General features: G+C 23.4%; 1 protein-coding gene across 1 annotated transcript in view; it reads right to left on the bottom strand.

Annotated features, from left to right (window-relative positions):
* The window catches only part of LOC122501008, a 72,496-nt gene that overhangs the window by 9,463 nt on the left and 40,644 nt on the right, over positions 1-22,389 (bottom strand). Inside the window, exons 3-5 of the mRNA XM_043610211.1 lie at positions 15,537-15,584; positions 6,330-6,573; positions 184-332 (exon numbers count right to left, since the gene is read on the bottom strand). Of these exons, the coding sequence (XP_043466146.1) occupies positions 184-332; positions 6,330-6,573; positions 15,537-15,584 (441 nt within the window). The remainder of the gene's footprint in view (positions 1-183; positions 333-6,329; positions 6,574-15,536; positions 15,585-22,389) is intronic.

Genomic DNA, 22,389 nt, shown 5'->3' with positions numbered 1-22,389 from the left:
TTTCATTCATGAAATCAGCGCTTAGTCATCAATGAGAAAATGAAACCCGCTCTGTCAATGACCTCGATGATAAAATTTTACACAGTGTTCTCCTTTTATGCGAACAGGAAATTTTCATTAAAACAAGAAATTAAGACAAAGTTTGATGTATAATTTAAATTTGCGATAATAAATGTTACTTACGATAAAGAATTGAAGTTGCATTTAAAGTCCCACAGGATTCTATGGCAGCAATCTCGGACGTATAACACTTGTTTATATTCTCTGAGAATACTTCAACAACGTTGCGTGATCTTCTTTCAAGTCGGAAACATCTTATGCAGTCACTGTAACTGTAAGAAAATTAAAAAAATTAGTTTAGAATTTCGAAAAACACTTTATTACTTCCTCATGGAGGAAGGATTTTAAAATTCAAAAATAAATATTTCTGAATAGCGAAGAACACAAAAGAAATTGTTCAAAAAGAATAAGTAAAGATAAAGTTTCCAATGGAAATCTTTATTTTGTCCTTTGAAAATCTTTCTCAACTTGTTGAAAATTAAATATTTGTGTTAAAATAAAGGAGAGCAATTAAGAAACAACTGATTCGTATCTTAAGAGATATTCGTTTGAGAGAACCGCTACTGTGCATAAGAGACTATTAAAAGTAGAAAATACTGACAACCTTCTGCAAGTCTTGAATTTATGTACACAAGTGGCAAAGTATTAAACGGCCAACATCGTTATCCCTAGACTCATAATTTTCACTAGTAAGTCTGCAGTGTAGCAGCTGTAGACCGCGAGGAATGTTCCTCCAATGATGATACAGGAAGCCATTTTTATGACCATGTTTTAATACATCAAATTTACAAACTAATAATAAAGAAAAACCACCGTAATACCTTGCGACAATTTCCCAAGAGAAAAAAAAAATGTAAAAAAAAAATAATTTCTTATTAATGGTGAGAAAAATCAAAAATCTTAAAATGACAAGAAGAGTGAAATAAAAATTAAGAACAGAAGAGTTCCTCTTAGTTGTAAATTAAATAAACCTCTAAGCGATAAAGTACAAAGTCTTTTCGAAAGTTCATAGAAGATGCTGTTACATAGTTTGCAAAAGGAGCAAATATATAACTTGAAGGAGTGGTGAACGGATATGCCACGCATTTTTCAAAAAAGAAAGATTTGTAACTGTTTGAGATATATACAGGCTTCGCACTCGATAATTCATTTTAAAAAATTGCCAAAAAATAGAATGAAGATTGAAAAAAGTAATAAAACTTAGCAATCGAAAAATAAAATTTGATGAAAAAAAAAGATTTAGTAGATTCAGAAAAATTTTATTCAGTATAACTCTCACTTTTTCCTGATTTCCATAAAAAATATTCACTTTTTTTCTTATTCTGCTAATTTCAATTCTTAATTTTTCCCAATATTCAATTATTTTCTAAAATATTAACTTAAATTTCTTTCTAAATTAATTCTTGCTAGAAAATTCTTTGAGAATTCAATTACTTGAATAGAAAAATAAATAATTGATAGAATAATTGAAGATTTTGGAAAATTGAATTAACATAAAAGGAATTATTTCAAAATATTTGAAAATAATTAATTTCTTTCAAAGAATTTAAATAAAATTTGTTAAATTCCGAAAATAAATTTATTATTTATGAAAATAATTGAATTTTTACAAAGAATTATATTTATTTTTAGTTTAAATATTTGACTTCCTGAAGAAAAATTTTATTATGAAAATAATTGATTTTTTACAAAATTTTACAATGTTTTGTATAAATATTTTAAATCCTTAGGAAAAATTCTAGTATTTTTGAAAATAATTTAATCTTTTGGAGGAAACTTTTATTAAAAATTTTGAAAATTATTGAATTGTTCCGAAAAATTTAATTAAAATTGTATTAAAAATTTAAAAGCAATTGAATTCATATTATAAACAAATTTAATCAAAATTATTAAAATAAATTATTAAAATTTAAATATTAAAATTTAATTAAAATTTCTTTTGGGAAATTCTGTCAAAATTTTTCTAAATTCCTCTTTCCAGAAAATATAATAAAATACTAGATATTAAAAATAATTGAATTCCTGGAAAGAATTCTATTATTTGTGCTAATAATTGAATTTCCAAAAATTACAACTGAAATTCTCCCAAAAATTAATTATTCCCTTCTTTTTAATTTTTAAATAAAATTATACAAAAATTTAATAACTTTTTAGAAAAATATTAAATTAATAATTTTTTTAAATAAACAGTTAAATATTATTACACTTTAACAACAATTAAAATCCATACTTGACGATTTAAATATTCAATTATTATTTAAATTTTTAACTGAAATTCATTTTTAAATCGATTCTTCTAAAAAAGTTCTACGAAAATACAATTATTTCTATACATTTTAAAATATAATTAAATTTTTCGGAAAATTTATTTGAAATTGTATAAAAAATAATTAAAATCCTGCAAAGAATTTTATAATTTATGAAAATAATTAATTCTTGCAACGAATTTTAATAATTTTTTTTAAATAATTGAATTCCTTCGAAGAATATTTTTATTTGTGAAAATAATTGAATGCTTGCAGAGAATTATTTATTTACTTCTTTCTTAATAATCGAATTTTTGTGAAAACTTTTACATTACAAATTTTGAAAATAATAAAAAATATATATGAATTCTTATAAAAAAATTTTATCAAAATCATTAAAAATAATTGACGTCTTTTGGAGAATTTGACACAAATTTTTTTAAATAATTAATTTCTTTCAAAAGAATTTTATGAAAATTATATTTCAAATAATTGAATTTTTTTGAAATTATTATTATTTATGAAAATAATTAAATTTTTGCTAAGAATTTCATTATTTGTGGAAATAATTATTGAATTCTTGCGAAGAATTTCATTATTTGTGAAAATAATTGAATTCTTGCGAAGAATTTCATTATTTATGAAAATAATTGAATTCTTGCGAAAAATAATCTTAAAATTTTTGGAAAGAATTGAATCGCTTAAAAGAATTTTATTAAAACTTTTGAGAATCAATTTTTTTATTTTCACTGTTAGCGAATTTAAAGTATAGTGAAAATTACCCCCCCCCCCCCAAAAAAAAAGAAAAAAGTATCTTTCAGTGTCAAAAATCTAAGAAAATTATCCAAATGATAGCAAATCGCAAAAAAGTAGTAAATAGTAGGTTTTAGTAGACAAGTTGCGAAGCCTGAAGATATATCTACAAGGTAAGAACAGGTAAGGTTCTCAAAAAGAAGTTGAAAAAAGCTACAAACTATTTTTAATAAAAGAAACGTATCCTATGTATAGTTGACGTAAACGAGAAAATAAACGAAGAAATAATTTAAATTAAAAATAAAATATATATCTAGATATAACTTAAATCACCTCGTGAGGATGAGGGTAAAAGGACGAAAGTGAAGAAGCTACAAGAGCTAATTTGAATTGATGAGCTCCCTGATCAGCCTAATGAATTCCTGTCATTATCATATGGTTGAAATTATCATACAACATTGGTACAAATAAACATCTCGAGAATTAACCATCGAATTAAAATGATCTATAGCTTCCCATTAGTCTGCAAAATATTAAAACGATTTTGAATTGCAAATCAGTTTGGAAATTGTTTTTGCATGAAGCTACGCTAAACAAAAATTGTAATTGAAGAAAAAAAAGCTACACAGAAATTTCTTTCGATTTGCGTAGCAAGAAAATTATTTATCGATTTTGTTTGTAAATTTTATTATAAGAGATAAGACTTTCTGAACGCATTAAATGAGAGTTAATACTACAGGTTTTTCTTTTATTTATTTATTTATTATAAGAAGAGAGTTAAGAAAAAATATTTAATGAATCGCGTGACTCGAATGTATTGTAATAAAAGTTGTCGTTCATTTTACTTAGAATGCAATTTCAAAGTTGACATGAACGATACTCGAGGGACTAATTTTTTTTTCTCCCGAAAAAGAAAACGAGGGCTTCGAAAATCTATTGAATTGGGGTGCAAGTGTTAAAGCTCCTGCAGTTGGCCATTTAGTTTTTTTTTAATTCAGAGAGAATTATCCTCGGTATATTGCAATGCGCATCGCAGCCTGGCACTGCCTGGAACGAGAGGTTCTATTTCCATCGTAGACATTTTACAGACGACGTGTGTTCGTTGGCGGCGCATCCTTTGGATTCACTCAGTTGTTACATTTAAAAAAGAAGAAAATGATCGAGTACCTTAATGTCCCCTTGCACAGTATTAATGTCTAGACTAGGCAAAAAAAACAAAGTTTAATTAATTTTTTTGAATCTTTACCAAAATAAAGCCTATTTTTTAACTAGAAAAGGTTACGAGCGTTAACGTGCAAAAACACGGTATTTAATTCATTATTATTTTGCAAATATCAAATTATTTCCAATTTCCAAAAATTTTGATAAACATTTTGTATAAGAATTAAATTATTTTTAATAATTCAATATGATTTTAATAAAATTACTTGAAAGAATTTAATAATATAATATAAAAATATAATTAAATTCTTCTCAACAATTCAATTACTTTTATAAATAATAAAATTCTCAGGAAGAATTCAATTTTATTTTAAAAAAATTTTGATGAAATTCTTTGTAAGAAATCAATTATTTACATAAATAGAACAATCTCTCACAAGATTTCAATTATTTTCATAAATAATAAAATTCTTCGGAAAAATTCTATTATTTTCATAATTAATAAAATTCAACGCAAGAATTCAATTATTTTTTTTAATAAGAAAATTCATAGCTAAAAGTCAATTAATATAATTAAATCCTTCTCATGAATTCAATTATTTTTATAAATTTTAATTCTTAGCAACGATACAATTTAGTTTTACAAATGATAAAATTCTTCTCTGGAATTCAATTATTTTAATCAAATTATTCTCATGAATACAATGTTAATCAATATAATTTTACTAACATTTTTCTGAACAATTGAATTAATTTCAAAAAATTTTTTAATTCTGTGGAAAAAATCCAATTATTTTCATACTTAATAAAATTTTTCGAAAGTAATTAATTATTTTTATAAATAAAAAAATTCGTCGCAATAATTCAATTATTTTTAAAAATAAAAATAAAATTCTTGACAAGAATTAAATTTTTGTTAATAATTTTGATAAAATTCTTCAAAGGAATTCAATTATTTTCAAAAATAAAAAAATTCGTCGCAATAATTCAATTATTTTCTGAAATTTTATTAGAATTCTAGGCAACAATTCAATTATTTTTACTAATAGAAATTCTTCGCAAGAATTCAATTACTTTAATAAATAATAAAATTCGTCTGAAGAATTCAATTATTTTCATCAAATTTTTCTCAAGAATTGAATTATTTTTGTATATATATATTAAAATTCTTTCGAGAAATTCAATTATTCTCAAAAATTTTTAGTAATATTCATCGAAAAAACCTAATTTTTTCCAGAAACTATAATTAAATTCTAGGCAAGAATTAAATTATTTCAAATTCGAAATTATAAAAGCTAAAAAGATTGTATTTAATTAATTTTAAAATTCAAAAGATTCAAAAAGAAAAATTATGGAATAATGGAATTGCCTTCTCATAAAGGAATTTCTAATTGAGTGTGTAAAATAACAATAGAAAAATGTTGTTAATGAAAAAATTACTGGAAATATTTAAGCAAATTATTGCGATCCTCATTTTTCGCAATTGTGTGAATGAGGTTTAGCTTTTCATTTCGTGACAGAGAGAGAAAAAAATGCACTACATTGAGATACGAGGTATACAAGACAACATTGACATATCAAGCACGCGATATTGCGTTCCACATATCACTACTTTTTAATCCAAAAAGATTTTCGATAATGCTATATACATCAAATTTTACTTTTTAAAGAACTACTTAAATTGATAATTTTTTTTATTGAGTTTCTGACTCTTTACTAGAACTCTGTAATTCTTAATAAGAATTTTCTTCGAAAATCAAATTCTTATTTAGTTAACAATTTAGCAGAAAGTAATTGATAAAAAAATGATAAAAAATAGTTAAATTAAAATATAATAATTAAACAAAATTAAAACTAGATTATAAGTAACTAACTTTATTTTAAAGTATTTCAAAAGATTTTCAATTAAAATGTAAAACCGAAAATTGTCTAAAATAACTAATTCGTTTTATAAGGTATTAAAATTCAATGAATTATTTTTAAACCGTTAAAAAAAGATTTTCTTCATTAATTTTTATCGTTTACAATAAATCAAAATATAAAAAAAGAAGTATTCTTTTTTAGTCGAGAAATTGAAGTGTGTGACTATAAAAATTTTATTCCCCTTACCTGTCAATGAGCAATACGTTATTTCCGACTTTTTTGTAGCACACTCCCCAAACAGGTATGGCATTATAGGTAATATTTATTGGTGAATACTGAATAGGTTCATTCCTAGTCATCGAACCCTTTGCATTTTTACCGCTCACTTGCATCATAAATTCACCCTGAAGTTCTGCTGGAAAATAACAGCTTGATGACACGTGAGTTTCATAATTTCGAAGTTGATCTGTCGTCGAGAGAGTCGTTTCCGCTGCAAAAAAAATAAAATTCCAAAAAATTAATTAATAACGAAAATAATAAATGCAAAATTAAAATAAAGCTAGATTAAAAGCAAAATTAAATTTCAGTAAAACTAGAATAAAAGTAAAATTAAATTAAAGTAAAACTCAACTAAAACGAAAATAAAATTAAACTGAAACTAAAATAAAACCGAAATAAAACTAAAATTTAAAAAAAAACTAAAAATAGAAAAAAAATTACAAAAAGATAAAGTAAATAAAATGCATAAATTGCAAAAATAAATTCTATTAAAATTTGATTGCTTTTCTAAAAACAAAAGCATCAATCTTAATTAAGAAAAAAAAATTCTACAAAAGTTTTGGTGAATAATTTTCCAAGTTTGAAACATTCTCTTGAGCTAATTAATCATATAATTTGATTAATGGGATTGGTCTCACGATCATGAGTACCTGCTTTAAAGATAATTACCCAAACAAAAAAATTGTCTGGTTTATATATATCAACATCTAAAGGGTTGCGAGTATTTTATAATATAAAAAAAAAGTAGTGAGTATTTTTTTGGCGCCGGAAGTTTCGCGGGTGAGTAAATCCATTAGGGTTAAAGTGCAGGTGTTATGGGGATGTTTGAATTAAAAAAAAAAAAAATTGATACTTTTGTACCCACTCGTAAAAAAGAGCGTCAAATTATATTGCCACCTAATATATATCCACATGGCGCTTCAGCTTATACGCAACGATCCATGAAAGGGTCATTACAGTTTCTTGAAAAATGATACACGTAATGACTCTTTTAAATTGAAACAAAACTAGCACGCAACCTTTGTGAATATAATTATCCAAAGGAAAACAAAAACAAACAAAAATAAAAACTTGCAATAATTTAAAAAAAAAATTCAATTAAACTTTTCCAGAAAAATTAATTCTACAGAATTGTCAGTGAAAAGTATAAAAAATTCAAATTTTCGTAAATTTTAATTTGAAAACTATCCAAAATTCAATTATTTCTAAAAATTAAAACATATAATGCTTTTAATATTCAATTATTATTCTAAAAATTAAAATGAAATTCATTTTTAAATCAATTTTTAATAGAAAATTCTACAAGAATTCAATTATTTAAATAGAAACATGAATAATTTCTTGAACAATTGAATGTTTCTTAAAATTGAAATCTCATTAAGAATTTTATTAACAAATTTTTAAACAATTAAATTCTTTTGACGAATTTTAATAAATTTTTTAAAAATAATTACATTTTTCAAGTAACTCGTTTAAAATTGTATTAAAAATAATTGAAATTCTGCGAAGAGTTTTATTATTCACGAAAATAATTGAATTTCTAAACAGAATTTAATTATTTATGAAAATAATTGAATCCCGGTATAAAATTTTTATAAATTTATGAAAATAATTGAAATATTGGGAAGAAATTTATAAAAAAAATATGTAAATAATTGAATTCATGAGAAAATTTTATTACCATTAAATTAAGAAAATTATGGCAAATAATTAAAATTTTTATTTTTGTTAAAGAAAATGTTATCCTAATTTTTTTAAATTTAATAATTTTTTTCAATTAATCATTTCTAATTTAAAATAATTTAATTCTTGCACAGAAATTTATTAACATTTTGAAAAGAATTGAATTGTTTCTTGTTATTTATGAAAATAATTATAATATTGAAAGTAATTAAATTCTTAAAAACAAATTTTACCAAAAGTTTTTTAAATAATTGAATTTTTTCAACGAATTTTATTATTATTTTTGAGAATAATTAAATTGTTTGAAAAAAATTCAAATTCTTTTGAGAAATTTAGTTAAAATTCTACCTATTGAAAATAATTGATTTCTTTTGATGAATTTTATAATAATTTTAAAAAATAATTGAATTTCTCGAAAGAATTTTAATATATTTACAAAAATAATTCAACTCTTGAAAAGAATTTGATGAAAATAATTGAATTATTGACAGGAATTTTATTATTTATAAAAATAATTGAATTCTTGAGACGATTTTTATTATTAACGTAAGTAATTGAATTTTCGCGAAGAATTTTAATCTTAGTAAAAATAATTAAATTGTTGCCAAGAATTTTAATGAAATTGTAGGAAAAAATTGAATTATTGCGACGAATTTTTTTTATTTTTGAAATTAGTTGAATTCTTTCGAAGAATTTTATTAAAAAATTGAATTCTTGTTAAGAATTTTATTAAAATTTTTGAAAGTAATTGAATTCTTCTGAAGAATTTTAATATATTTACAAAAATAATTCAATTTTCGAAAATAATTGAATTATTGGGAGGATTTCTATTATATTTATGAAAATAATTGAATTCTTGAGACGAATTTTATTATTTACGTAATTAATTCAATTCTCGCATAAAATATTATCAACATTTTTTAAAAGAATTCAATTGTTTTGAAGAATTTTATTAAAAACGTTTAGAAATTATTAAATTCTTTCGTGAAATTCAATTAAAATTGTATTAAAATTAATTTAATTCTTCTAAAGAATTTCATTAAAATTTTTGAAAATAATTGAATTCTTTTAGGGAATTTTATTACAATTTTTTAAAAATAACTAAATTGAAAATAATAGAATTCCTGCGTCAAATTTTATTATTTGTGAAAATAATTGAATTCTTGCAACCAATTTCACTAAATAAATTTTAAATAGGGTAAGTGCGGGTATAGTCGGACAGTACTAGTAGTCGGACACTTTCGTGTTTTTTGGCAAATAAATAATAATGCATTGTGATAATTACTTTAAAAAGTATACTAGACGAATGTGTGAAGTTTATATTTTATTAAAATAGTGTTATTTTCGAAAATAATTAAACAAGAAATATTTTATTTAATGTTTTAAAAATCATGGTGTCCGACTATAGATACAACCATTTTCGAGTAGCGCGATGAGTGGCACAAAGTTTTGTTGATAATTAATCATAAATATTAAAACTTATAGGGTTTAAATATTATATTAATAACTTCTAATTTGCTTTAATTCCATTTTCCAGCAGATAGCAATTAAAAAATTATCTGTTTTACTTTATAAATCCAAAATATCTGACAGATGTCCGACTATAGAAACAAGGGGAAAAAGTGTCCGACTACTAAAGCATTCGTAATTTTTTATTAAAATGTTTATATTTTATTAAATACTCAACTATTTGTAACAAATTTATATGATTTTTAATCCTGAAGAACTCTTTTAATTAATAATGTGCTTATAAACACAGTAGATATTTGCTATTTCAAGAAAAAAAGCATAATTTAAGATTGTATCCTTAAGTGTCCGACTACTAGTGCATTTACCCTAATTGAATTCCTGCGACGAATTTTATTAATTGTGAAAATGATTTCGGATGCTTGCAAAGAATTTTATTACATTTTTTTAAACAATCGAGTTGAATAAAAAAATATAAAATGTGTCAAAACTATAATTTTTTATGTATCATGTTCACTATCATGATACATTTTTATTGTAATCATTTTCTTATTGTAATCATTGATTAAAATATTTTTCAATTATTAAATTTTGTGTTTTATTATATCTTTTTTGAAACGACTTGACCTTGGTTCAAAAGATATAATACACACGAGTGTCTGAGGCTTCGCGTGGCACATAACGATACACCGAGTATGATTAGACGCCAACGTACAATCACGAGGTTTCACTTTTTTTTCTTCTTGTTCTTGTTCTTCTTCATTGCGCCTCCATCTCTTTCTCTGAAACTCGTCCTTTTTGACTTCTCTCATTTCCATAAGCGTCGATCCTTCTTCAGTGTGCTCTTTATCTCCGCTATGAATACTTGCCCAGCCATCCTTCTCGTTCCTCCTCTTTCTCTAAGCACTCTCCGTCTTTCCTCTCGTTCCAGGTACCAGGTGTTCGCATCCGGAGGTCCTTAATTCGCAGGTCTCGGTGAATCCTTAATGAATGGGAGACGATGGAACTTCGATCTCGAATAATGGCCTTTTAAAATTAGAGGTTTTCTCTTTTTCATGCATGATTATTTTTACTATTCCACAGAGAGACATGAGAAGGAATGAGGACAAAAATCATTTTTACAATTTCAAAGTTGGGACTCAGGCTTTTTACGAGTTTTTTTCGTTAAATTAAATTTTTCGATTTATAATTGAAAAATATTTTAATCAATCATTACAATAAAAAAAAAATGCATCATGTTAGTAAACGCAAAACTAGTTTTGCTACTAACATGATACATTTTTTTCCCCAAACCGCAAGAGATGTTTTTTTTTAAAAGAAAAAAATTATCGGTTTTGGTCACCTTTCGGTATAATAAATAAAAATTTAAACACCTTTTTTTTCAATTTTTTTGTTTGGTTCTTTCAAGGGTGATTTACTTATTAACCGTGACATTAAAGTATTTCGCATTATATACACACGCTCATCTTGTTCTCACGGTAAAGGATTTTTTTTTCCTTTTAGTACACTCAATTTTTCGACCGAGGACTCTCAGTGGACTTTGGTAGTAAAGTTTTTTGTTAGCTCTGTGTTACACTAGTCCTTTTGTAATTACAACTGTTTTATCTTTTTTTTTAATACTTTTTTCTCTCCTTCCATTCTTGCGTCGGGATGTATTTTCAAATGAGAAACTCTCGAGGATATAATACTCCAGAAGTTACGAGCCTTACACGCACGGGAAAAACTTGACCGCATTTCCGGTATATCGTCGTGTACATGGGTAATTTTCAAACGTTGTTAATGAAATTGGCTTCGGCAGGTTCAATGGAATTTCTATGAAATTTTCGCATCAATTACGATTTTTACAAAAATTGATTAATTTTCGTTAATTGTTTCATTTCCGTTGTCTATTTTTATACTCTAATCTATCTCTTATATTAGTTTCCTTTTTATTATTTTTACCTAATATTATTAGTTGGATTTTTTTCTCTAATTATTACATATAGAAAAAAATATGTGATGGAAGTAATTGGATAGTTTTTATCTTATAATTCCATTTTATTGCTGTTAGGTATATCTTCTCGAATTTTTAGATTCGAAAAAAAAATCTTTTTTGTCCATATATTTTAGTATGAAATTGGGATAATTATAGATTGAGTGTACTTTATTTGGAATGTTCTGATATGTATAAAAACTCGACTATTATCGAAGGTCGAGTAAATAGTTCCCCAAATTATTGCTATTAACCGAACATCTTTTTCTACCAACAGAAAAAAAGGGACGAGAAAAAAGTGGAATAAAAATTCTTTCACGCTTTAAAGACAATTACCTTTTTTATACAAGCCACGTTTTTTTATATTTATTTTCTATTTTTTTATTATTAAGTATTTTACTAATGGCAACAAATTTATTTCGAAATTTCTAATATTTATTAATAAAAAACAAAAAAAGCTTTTCTTTATTTTAAACGAGAATGATTTAAGATTTAAAAATTTTTAAAAATTAATTTCCTAACTAATTAAAATTATTTATTATTTTCTGAAGAATTAATAAAGTGCTTTGAAATAATTCAATTTTAATAATATTCCTCGAAAGAATTCAATTATTTCAGGATCTTTAGTAAAAATCTTTAAAAAAATTAAAGTATTTCCATAATTAATACAATTTTTCCCAGAAATTCAACTATTTTCATAATAAAGAATAAAATTCTTCGCAAGAATTCAATTATTTCCCAATTCAATTTTAACAACATTTTTCAAAAGAATTGAATTTTTTTAACATATGTTGTAAAATTCTTTTCAAACAATTCAATTATTTTTAACATTTTTATTATTATTTTTTGCAAGAATCCAATTATTTCCTAAAACTTTAATAAATTTCTTACCAACAATTCAATTATTTTCATTAACAATAAAAATCATCACAAGAATTCAATTATTTTATTAAAATTCGTTGCAAGAATTCAATTATTTAAAATACAATTTTAATAAAATTTGTCGGAAAAAATTCACTAATTTTTTTAAGGTTTAATAAATATTCATGGAAATCAGAAAAAAGTGAAGGAGATACTGAATAAAATTTTTCTGAATCGTTTAAATCGAGTTTTTTCCGTCAAATTAAATTTTTCGATACCCATTTTTTTACTACAGGCAAAAAAAAATTTATCTGGGTCAGCGATAAGTTTTTCTAGAATAGCGAAAGTCTTAATTGAAACAACCAAAAATTTGGCTAACCTAGTGAAATTGGTAGCTGTTACTGGTGAATATTTTTTTTAGTTTCAAAAATACTTTTTGCTACTTTTTTAAAATGAATTATCGAGTACAAACCCTGCTGGGTGGTCCTTCATTGATATATTGTTTCAATTTGTCAATAGTTCAATCTGTATATTAATATTGAATTCGCGACTGTTTCAAATATCGAAGAAATTTGAAAGAAAATAATATTTTTTTCCAAAATGAGAAATCAATATTGTTTATGTTAATGGAAATTGTGTTAGTTCTTTTTTTTGGGAGAGACACAAATCAAGAGATGATCGGTTGGTAATTTGATGCAGATTGTATGGTGGATTGTGCGCAGTGATTTAAGTACGGATAGCTACAATGTAAAGTCCTGATAAAAGATCGTGTTTGGAAAGTGGAGCCTGTTTAACTTCCAGAGAGGTCTTTAGAATTTAAATCTTTAAGAAATATATATCGACTTGGAAATCTTGCAACAACATCGACTGGTGGAGAGCGACGCAACGAGCGAGCCAAGGAGACGAATATCAGCGAATACGGTCGGGAAGAGACAACTTCAAAGCCGTGCGAAAGGTGTGGCGCGCGGTATGAGATCCCCCAAGCATGGGTTCCCCATGTGCTCTGTTCTCAGGAACCTGAGACCCCCGAGTTCAGCTACATAATGCTTCACTCGAGCATTACACTCTCTTCCTTTCTCCTTGTCCACCTTTTGGACGCGCCCTTCTTCTTCTTCTTCTTCTTCTTCTTTCTTCTTCTTCACTACTCCTCACGATTATTTATTCAAAACAAAAAAAGAATAAAAACAGTTTCAACTTTGGAAAATTATTCACACATTTTACAATTTTTCACTGTGAATTGAAATTCATTAATTATTATTATTTATGATCGTTTGTGAACGTTCAAATGAAATAAATATTCTTTATTGAAAATATTTTCACGAAAACAAAAAATAAAATTAGAAAAAAATTATAAACTTAAATTTTACATTTAGAAACACTAATTGATTTTGATTTTATTCTGACACAAAAATTATTGTAATAAAAATTTAATTTGAAGAAGAAATAACAGAGTTGCCACAAAAATGTCATTCTCTTTTTTCCTGAGTTTTGCTTGAACTCAACAAAATTTACATAAATTCCTCCCAGAAATTCAATTATTTTAAGAACTTTAATAAAATTCTAAGCAAGAATTCAATTATTATAGAAACTTATTATTACAAATTTTCAAAAGAATTCAATTATTTTTATAAACAACAAAATTCTTCTAAGAAATTTATTTATTTTCGATATAATTTTAATAAAATTCTTCGAAAAAATTCAATTACTTTAACTATTATTTTCATTAAAAATAAATAAATTCAATTATTTTCACAAAAAATAAAATTTCTCACAGACATTCAATTATTTAACAAACTTTGACTGAAATTCCTTGCAAGAATTCAGTTATTTTAAAAATAATTAAATTCATAGCAGGATTTCAATTATTTTTAATAAAATTTTAATAAAATTTCTCACCAAAATTCGATAACTTTTAAAAATTTTAATCAAATTCGTCGCAAGAATTTAATTATCTTTAAAAATTATAAGATGCTTCTATAAAATTCAATTATATTCGAAAATTTAAATCTTTGCAAGCATTCAATTAGTTTCACGCAAATAATAAAATTTTTCGCAAGAATTCAATTATTTTCGTATAAATAATAAAATTCTTCGTAGGATTTCAATTATTATTTCTACGATTTCAAATAAATTCTTCGAAAAATGTAATTATTCTTAAAAATTTTATTAAAATTCTTCAAAAGAATTCAATTATTTTTAAAAATAACAAAATTCTTCGCAGAAATTTATAATTAATTTCAATACAATTTTAATAAAATTCTTTAAAAAATTCAGTTACTTTAAACACAATTTTAATAAAAGTTGGCAAAAGAATTTAATTGTATCAGAAACTTTAATAAAATTAATCGCAAAAAATCAAGTATTTTTACGATTAATAAAATTCGTCGTAGGAATTTAAATATTTTTAATGTAGAATTTTAGAAAATTTCAATTTTTTTACAAATTTTCAATTACTTGCCTAAAAAATTTCAATTGTCCTCAATTCAATTATGAAAAATAGAATTAAAATCTTTTAAAAACCAACTTTTTAAATAAAATGTTTCGAAAATGAATTTTGCAACGAATTTATTAATAATCAAAATAATTGAATTATTGCTAATAGACTTATTAAATTTTAGAAAACAATTGAATTCCCGCAAAGAATTTTAATAAAATTTTTAAAAATAATTGAATTATGGAAAATAATTTGATCAACATTTTTTTTTTAAATTCAATTCTTTCGAGAAATTTTATTAAAAGTGTATTAAAAGAATTGAATTTTTGTTAAGAATTTTATATTAAAAATAATTGAATTCTTGCGCTAAATTTAATTATTAATTAAAATAACTGAATTAAATTTTATTATAATTCTATTGATAATAATTGAATTCCGGCAAAGAATTTTATTATTTATGAAAATAATTAAATTTTTGAGTTTATCTTTAAATAATTGAATTAAAATTTCTCGGAAATCTAATTTTTTTTAGAATTTTAAATAAAATTATTTGAAACTTAAATAGTTTTTTAAAATTATTTCTGAAAATTGCAGATGTTTTTAACTGAAATTTGTTTATTTTCTAGTTCTTTTGATAAAATTCCTGGGCAAATTTTATTTCCCCTGAATTTCCTGATTTGTGGCAACCCTGAAATAAATAAATCTTGTTCACTTGAGCGTTCAGAAATTTAAAATCATAGTTATTTCAATTACATACCAGATACTTCGAACGATTTGGACCAGTTCATTGGAAGGTGAGCAATATCTGAAACAAAAGGGAACAATTAGTTTCAATAAATAAATATTAATAAATTAAAATACAAATAAATTAAATTAATAAATGAAATTAATAAATTAAAATATTAATAGATTAAAATACTAATAAATTACAGTATTAACAAATTAAAATTATAATACTAATAAATTTTACTTTGCAATAACATTTTTCTGAAGATCATCAAGATATTAATTAAAAAAAATTGTCATGCGAGACTCTATCTCTTTTGCTGAGCATCGCGGGTACCACAAGAATTTAATGCAACTCTCTTTTCTCATGTGTGAGATCTCAACTCGAGAATTCGTACCATTACACACAGAGAGACAGAGAGAGAAAGAAAGAAAGAGAGAGAGAGGCAAGAAAGATGTACCTGAATAATACGCTTGTCCACTTAATGGAGCAGGCCTCTTGACATGTAACGATCTACAGACAGGGACATAAACTCACTTGATACACATTAATATTTAATAAATATTAATTCCACCATGAATATTTATACCCCCATACACACACACATATATTTATCAGCCACTTAAAACCTGAGCCATAATTAACGAATCGAACACATAAATTTTTCTCCAAATGAAATACTCCTCGTTATTTACAATGTTACCGATTACATCCATAAAATTTTTTCCTTTTATTCGCTAATCCAAATTAATAAAACTATTTAAAAAAAAAACAGAAACAAAATTGAAAAAATTTTGTTTACTTTGTAAAAAAAGAGACTGTTTTATTTTTAAAAAAAGGAGATATTTAAATACATGAATATATCGAACTATTAAAATGTTTTTTTCACCCAATGAATGTTTTCTGATTATAGTTTGACAGAAGCCGAGTCGAGAATTTCGAAGAGAGAGGCGTTCAGCCCACGATGTTAACAAGCTCGCTCGAGCGATAATAAGCATATACTTGCAAATCTGAATACGACTGTAAATTATCAGCAATTTATTGTGCCATCGATATTAACGAGAGGAAGAATTCTGTCCCTAGAAAAATGCATCTCGCATTTGAATGTCCATATCCATGTGTATATGTATTATATCCCACATGCGATAGCACCCAGTCGCACATAAAATAAGACATTTATATAACTGACCTATAAAAACATTTAGTAATATCTTGCGCTTTTAAAACGAATCAACAATATTAGCAACATTTAGAAAATTTTTATTAAAATTAAAATAATAAATTTATATAAATAACCCTAATCTTGATATCTGCTCACCGTTTTTAAATTAATTTTATGTTTGCTTTATTGTTTTCCAATTTTTTGGGTAATTTTTCGTATTTAATGTTTTGAATTTCGAAATTTATAAATGTTATTTATTTTACAAGAAAAACTGAATTTTATTTATTTTAATAACTTGTTCAGTGTGGGAAAATAAAAAATTAATTTTTAAAAGTTTTATATCGATTTTGCATTAATTAATTCAAATTTAGGAAAATAAGTTTTGTGATACTATTTTTACAAGAATAATAATTGAATTCATTCGAGAAATTTTCATAAAATTGTACCTATTGAAAATAATTAAATTCCTGCGAAGAATTTTATTATTTATGAAAATAATTGAATTCTTGCGAAGAATTTTCTTAAAGTTAAAAAAATAATTGAAATCTAGCGAAAAACTTTATGATTATTGAAAATGATTGGAGAAAATTTTTGTTAAAATAATTGAATTCTACAGAAGAATTTTACTATTAATAATGAAAGTAATTAATTTTTAAAATAAAAGATTTATTAAAATTGTACTTAAAATAATTGAATTCTTTCATCAAATTTTATTAAAATTGTATCGGAAGTAATTGAATTCTTATAAAGAATTGTACCAACAATTTTGAAAATAATTGAATTCTTTCGAAGAATTTTATTTAAATTCTATTGAAAATAATTAAATTTCTATGAAGAATTTTATTATTTATGAAAATAATTGAATTTTTGTAAAAAATTTTACTAAAGTTCCTAAAATAATTGAAATATTTCGACAAATTTTATTAAAATTGTTTTTAAAATAATCTAATTTCTATAAAAAAATATTTATGAAAATAATTGAATTCTTGCTAAATTTTTTTTTTTTGAATTTTAGAAAAGAATTGAATTTTAGTGACGGACTTTATTAAAATTATGTTTAAAATGATTGAATTCCAGGGAAGAATATTTAGTATTTATTATGAAAATAATTGAATTCTTGCGACGAATTTTATTATTAATGCAAATAATTGAATTGTTTCTAAGAAACTTATTAAATTTTATAGAAAATTACTGAATTCTTCAAAAGAATTTTAATAGAATAACTGAAAATAATTGAATTCTGGAAAAAAATGTTATCAACAGTTTTGGAAATAATTAAATTCTTTCGAGAAATTTTATTAAAATTGTATTATATAAATAATTGAATTCCCGCTAGGAAATTTATTAAAATAATTCAATTTTTGCGACGAATTTAATTATTAATGAAAATAACTGAATTCTTTCAATAATTTTAATATAATTTTTGAAAATTATTCAATTTTTTAAAAATATTTTATTAGAATTCTATTGAAAGTAATTGAATTTTTGAGAAGAATTTCTGTTTAAATAATTTAATTTTTGCTATGAATTTTTTTTATTAATGAAAATCATTGAATTCTTGCAAACAATTTTAATAAAAATTTTGAAAATAATTTAATTCTTTCGAATATTTTAATTAAAATTTTTAAAAACTATTTAATACTTTTGAGGAATCTAATTAAAATTGAATTGAAAATAATTGAATTCCTGCGAAGAATTTTATTATTTATGAAAATAATTGAATTCTTGTGGAGAATTTTAATAACATTTTTGAAAATAATTAGTTAATTAGTTCGTAAGTGAATTTTAAAAATTTTAAATCAGAAATAATTAAAAAATTTTGTAATTTGTAAACAAAATAATAATAAATGGAATAAATGCGTTTCGCGCATAAATTTTGTCAGCGCTAAATAAACATTCAGAAAATGTTTAATAAATCAAATTACGAAATACTAAATAAACACTAGATAAATCTCTTAGTGTATTCAACTATGAAGAAGAAGAAAAAGAAGAAAGAAAAAAATCCACCTGGTGGAAATTAAAATTTAACGAAGCAATTTGGTACAGTTATGGTTGGGAATAGAACAAAAGATGAATTTTTGCTGCTTTAGAATGACTTTCCCATGACTCAATAAATGCAACGCAAGGTGGAAACGTCTGTTTTGAACGAAATATCTATACACAGCCCAAGAGTCATGACTTTTAAAGTCGATGATAAGATGAACATCTAAGGTGTGCCCTGCAGAAAGGAAGCGCGCTATTAGACCTTCTTGATGCAGCGATCTCCTTCGTTTAATTATCCACGTTTTTCATTCCACTACCCCTTTCGCTTTTTCCTTCGCCAATCGTCTTCTAAATGTATATCTATATAACTTATTTATAATCTTCCTTCTGTATTAACTCCAATAAAGTTTCCCTTTTCAACAAAGAAAATTCTTTCTTTCATATAATTTTAAAACTCAGCTAATTTTTCCTTTTTTCCAACTCTTCATCTTCATTTTCATTTTCTCTCCTCTCTAGAAAATAATAATTGAAACATTATTCTTAAAATAGAATATACTCATCATTTTGTTAACTATAATTAAAATTAGTAATTAAACTACAAAATTTAATTAAATTCAAATAGACAAAAAAAATATGCACACAATTATTGCATTCATATTTATTTTTGTAATACCTTAAATTATTTAAGTAAAATAAGAAATGAATTTATCGACTTGTGAAAAAATGGAATTCTTTTTTTTTGCCTAAACAATTTTTCTATAGAAAAATGTGAAGGACGTTAAAGTCAAAAGTTCAAGAAAATAGCCTAGATTTGCCAGTCAGATCGTTTAATGCTCGTCAATAAACTCGCCTTCAACAGGAATTCCTTTAGCGAAGCGAGAGAGAAGCCTTCTCACGTGAAAATTGAATGTTCTCGTTTGCTTGATGTAATACTTACACCTGAGCAAGTGACTGTTATTAGTAATATATACGACTATTGCTAAACGATAAGGGGAAAGTTTATCTGCGCAAAAACTTTCCTCTCATTTCAAGTATATAGTGACAAAAAAGCGAAACCAAAAAAAAATAATGCACACAATGAAAAATATGGCTTACGCAAACATAATAATTACTTTTCAATAATAACAACAACAAAATAGTACTCGATTTTTTGAATTTATAATTTATTTTTAATTACTATTATTACTGCGTAGGTAATAATTATTTATTGAAACTTCAGACTGAATTATTCATATTAGTATTATTCAATATAACATATAGAGTTGCCACAAGTCAGAAAAATCAGAGAAAAGGGAGAAAAGTCAGGAAAAATATAAAATTAAAGAAATCACGGAAATGTTGGGAAATTTTATCAAAATTAGTGAAAGAAAAATAAAATTTGTAGAATTAGAATTAATTATTTCTAGAATTATTAAAAATCTGGTTTTGCGTGTCTAAAAATATTTTAGAAATAGGTACTTAAAAACATTGAATTCTTCTTGAAATTTTCAATTTTAAAAAATTTCAATCATGATGAATTTTAAAACAATAGATTAATTTTTTTATATTTCTGTAAATAATTTTTAATTAATTAATTAATTTTAAAAAATTATTTAAGCTTCAAATAATTTTATTTAAAATTCTGAAAAATTAGACTTCTAAAAGAAATTTAAAATTCAAATTATTTAAAATTATTTGAAATTTCTTAAAATTCTAAAAAAAATAATTGAATTGTTTTAAATAATTAAATTGTTCCGAAAAACTCTGTTTACATTTTTTAAATAATTAAATTTCTGCGAAGAATTTTGTCGTTTATAAAAAAAATTGAATTATTTTGAAGAATTTTATTATTTATCAAAACAATTGAATTGTTAGGAAGAATTTTATTATTTATCAAAATAATTGAATTGCTAGAAAGAATTTTATTAATATTCCTAAAATAATTTAATTTTTGCGAAGAATTTTATTAATGTTTCTAAAATAATTGAATTTTTGAAAAGAATTTTATTAATTTTTCTAAAATAATTAAATTTTTGAAAAGAATTTTATTAATGTTTCTAAAATAATTGAATTTTTGCGAAGAATTTTATCAATGTTTTTAAAATAATTGAATTTTTGAAAAGAATTTTGTTGTTTTTAAAAAAAATTGGATTATTTTGAAGAATTTTATTATTTATCAAAATAATTGATTTTTTGCAAAGAATTGTATTATTTATGAAAAAAATTGAATTATTTTGAAGAATTTTATGTAAATTTTTAAAATAATTGAATTCTTAGGAAGCATTTTATTAATGTTCCTAAAATATTTGAATTTTTGCGAAGAATTTTATCAATGTTTCTAAAATATAATTGAATTTTTGAAAAGAATTTTGTTGTTTTTGAAAAAAATTGAATTATTTTGAAGATTTTTATTATTTATCAAAATAATTGATTTTTTGCAAAGAATTGTATTATTTATGAAAAAAAATTGAATTATTTTGAAGAATTTTATGTAAATTTTTAAAATAATTGAATTTTTGCGAAGAATTTTATTAATGTTTCTAAAATAATAGAATTTTTGCGAACAATTTTAATAATGTTCCAAAAATAATTGAATTTTTGCGAAGAATTTTGTTGTTTATATAAAAAAAAATTGAATTATTTTGAAGAATTTTATTATTTATCAAAATAATTGATTTTTTGCGAAGAATTGTATTATTTATGAAAATAATGGAATTCTCGTGGAAAATTTTATTAAAATTTTTAAGAATTGAATTATTTTGAAGAATTTTAATGAAATTTTTTAAATTAAAAGTGGTAATAATTAATTAGTAAATAAGTCGATTTTTTTTAAATTTTGAATCTGAAATTATTCAAAAATTAAAGTTGATTAAAAATAAAATAATTTTGTAGGAGTGAAGAAAAGAATCAAATTTTCGTGGCAACACTGATATAATGAAAGTTTTACTATTTAGAGTTGTAAACAAGAAAAAAAAGTTCACATGAGAATTATAATCAATCTTATCTTGAAAGTTTAAAACTTGAAATGATAATAAGCCATATTATTCGAGTTCGTCGACTTTACTGTGCAAAATGCGGGTTTACTACTTGGTCATTGTCACGGTTACACTTGGATAGTACAGTTATCTGCAATTAGACTAATTGCAGTGCAGTATTTTGGTTTCATGACATCGAAGTGCTTCGCATTGTCAAGAAAATGAACTCAATGCGTAATAATGCTGCAGGAAGTTTCGTAAAAGTAAAATTTCCTCCTTTTTCTTCGCTATTATATAATAATCTCTCGAAATCTGAAATGTGAGTTAAACTAATATAATTAGATATACAAAGGAATTTAATTATTAATTCTAAGAATATTAATTCAATATAATTAGTAATTCAAAGAAAGACTAATTTTAATTATTGCAATTAAATTAATTCCCCATAAATGTATTGTACGCAATTATAAAATAATATCCTTATTAATAAAATCAGACTTTTGTCTGTACATTGCATAGAATTCAAAATTTCTATTATATTCCTTCTTTTTACACTCTAAGGAATGCGAAAATACTATTAAGAAAATTATGTGTGTATGTGTATATGTGTGTATGTGTGTATGTGTGTATGTGTGTATGTGTGTATGTATGTCCGCAAATTTTCGACCGCGTATCACGGAAAAAAGGTTCGATCGTTTGAAGTGAAACTTGGCAGTCTTTTAGGCATTAGCCTAACTTAAAATCCTAGCGATAGTAGATTAAAAAATATTAATATGGACGAAAG

The sequence above is a fragment of the Leptopilina heterotoma genome, unplaced genomic scaffold (assembly GCF_015476425.1).
Source record: "Leptopilina heterotoma isolate Lh14 unplaced genomic scaffold, ASM1547642v1 Lhet_197, whole genome shotgun sequence".
In the NCBI taxonomy this organism is placed as follows: domain Eukaryota; kingdom Metazoa; phylum Arthropoda; class Insecta; order Hymenoptera; family Figitidae; genus Leptopilina; species Leptopilina heterotoma.
Note: the sequence above shows the minus strand (reverse complement) of the source record. Positions and strands in the feature narration are given on the sequence as shown.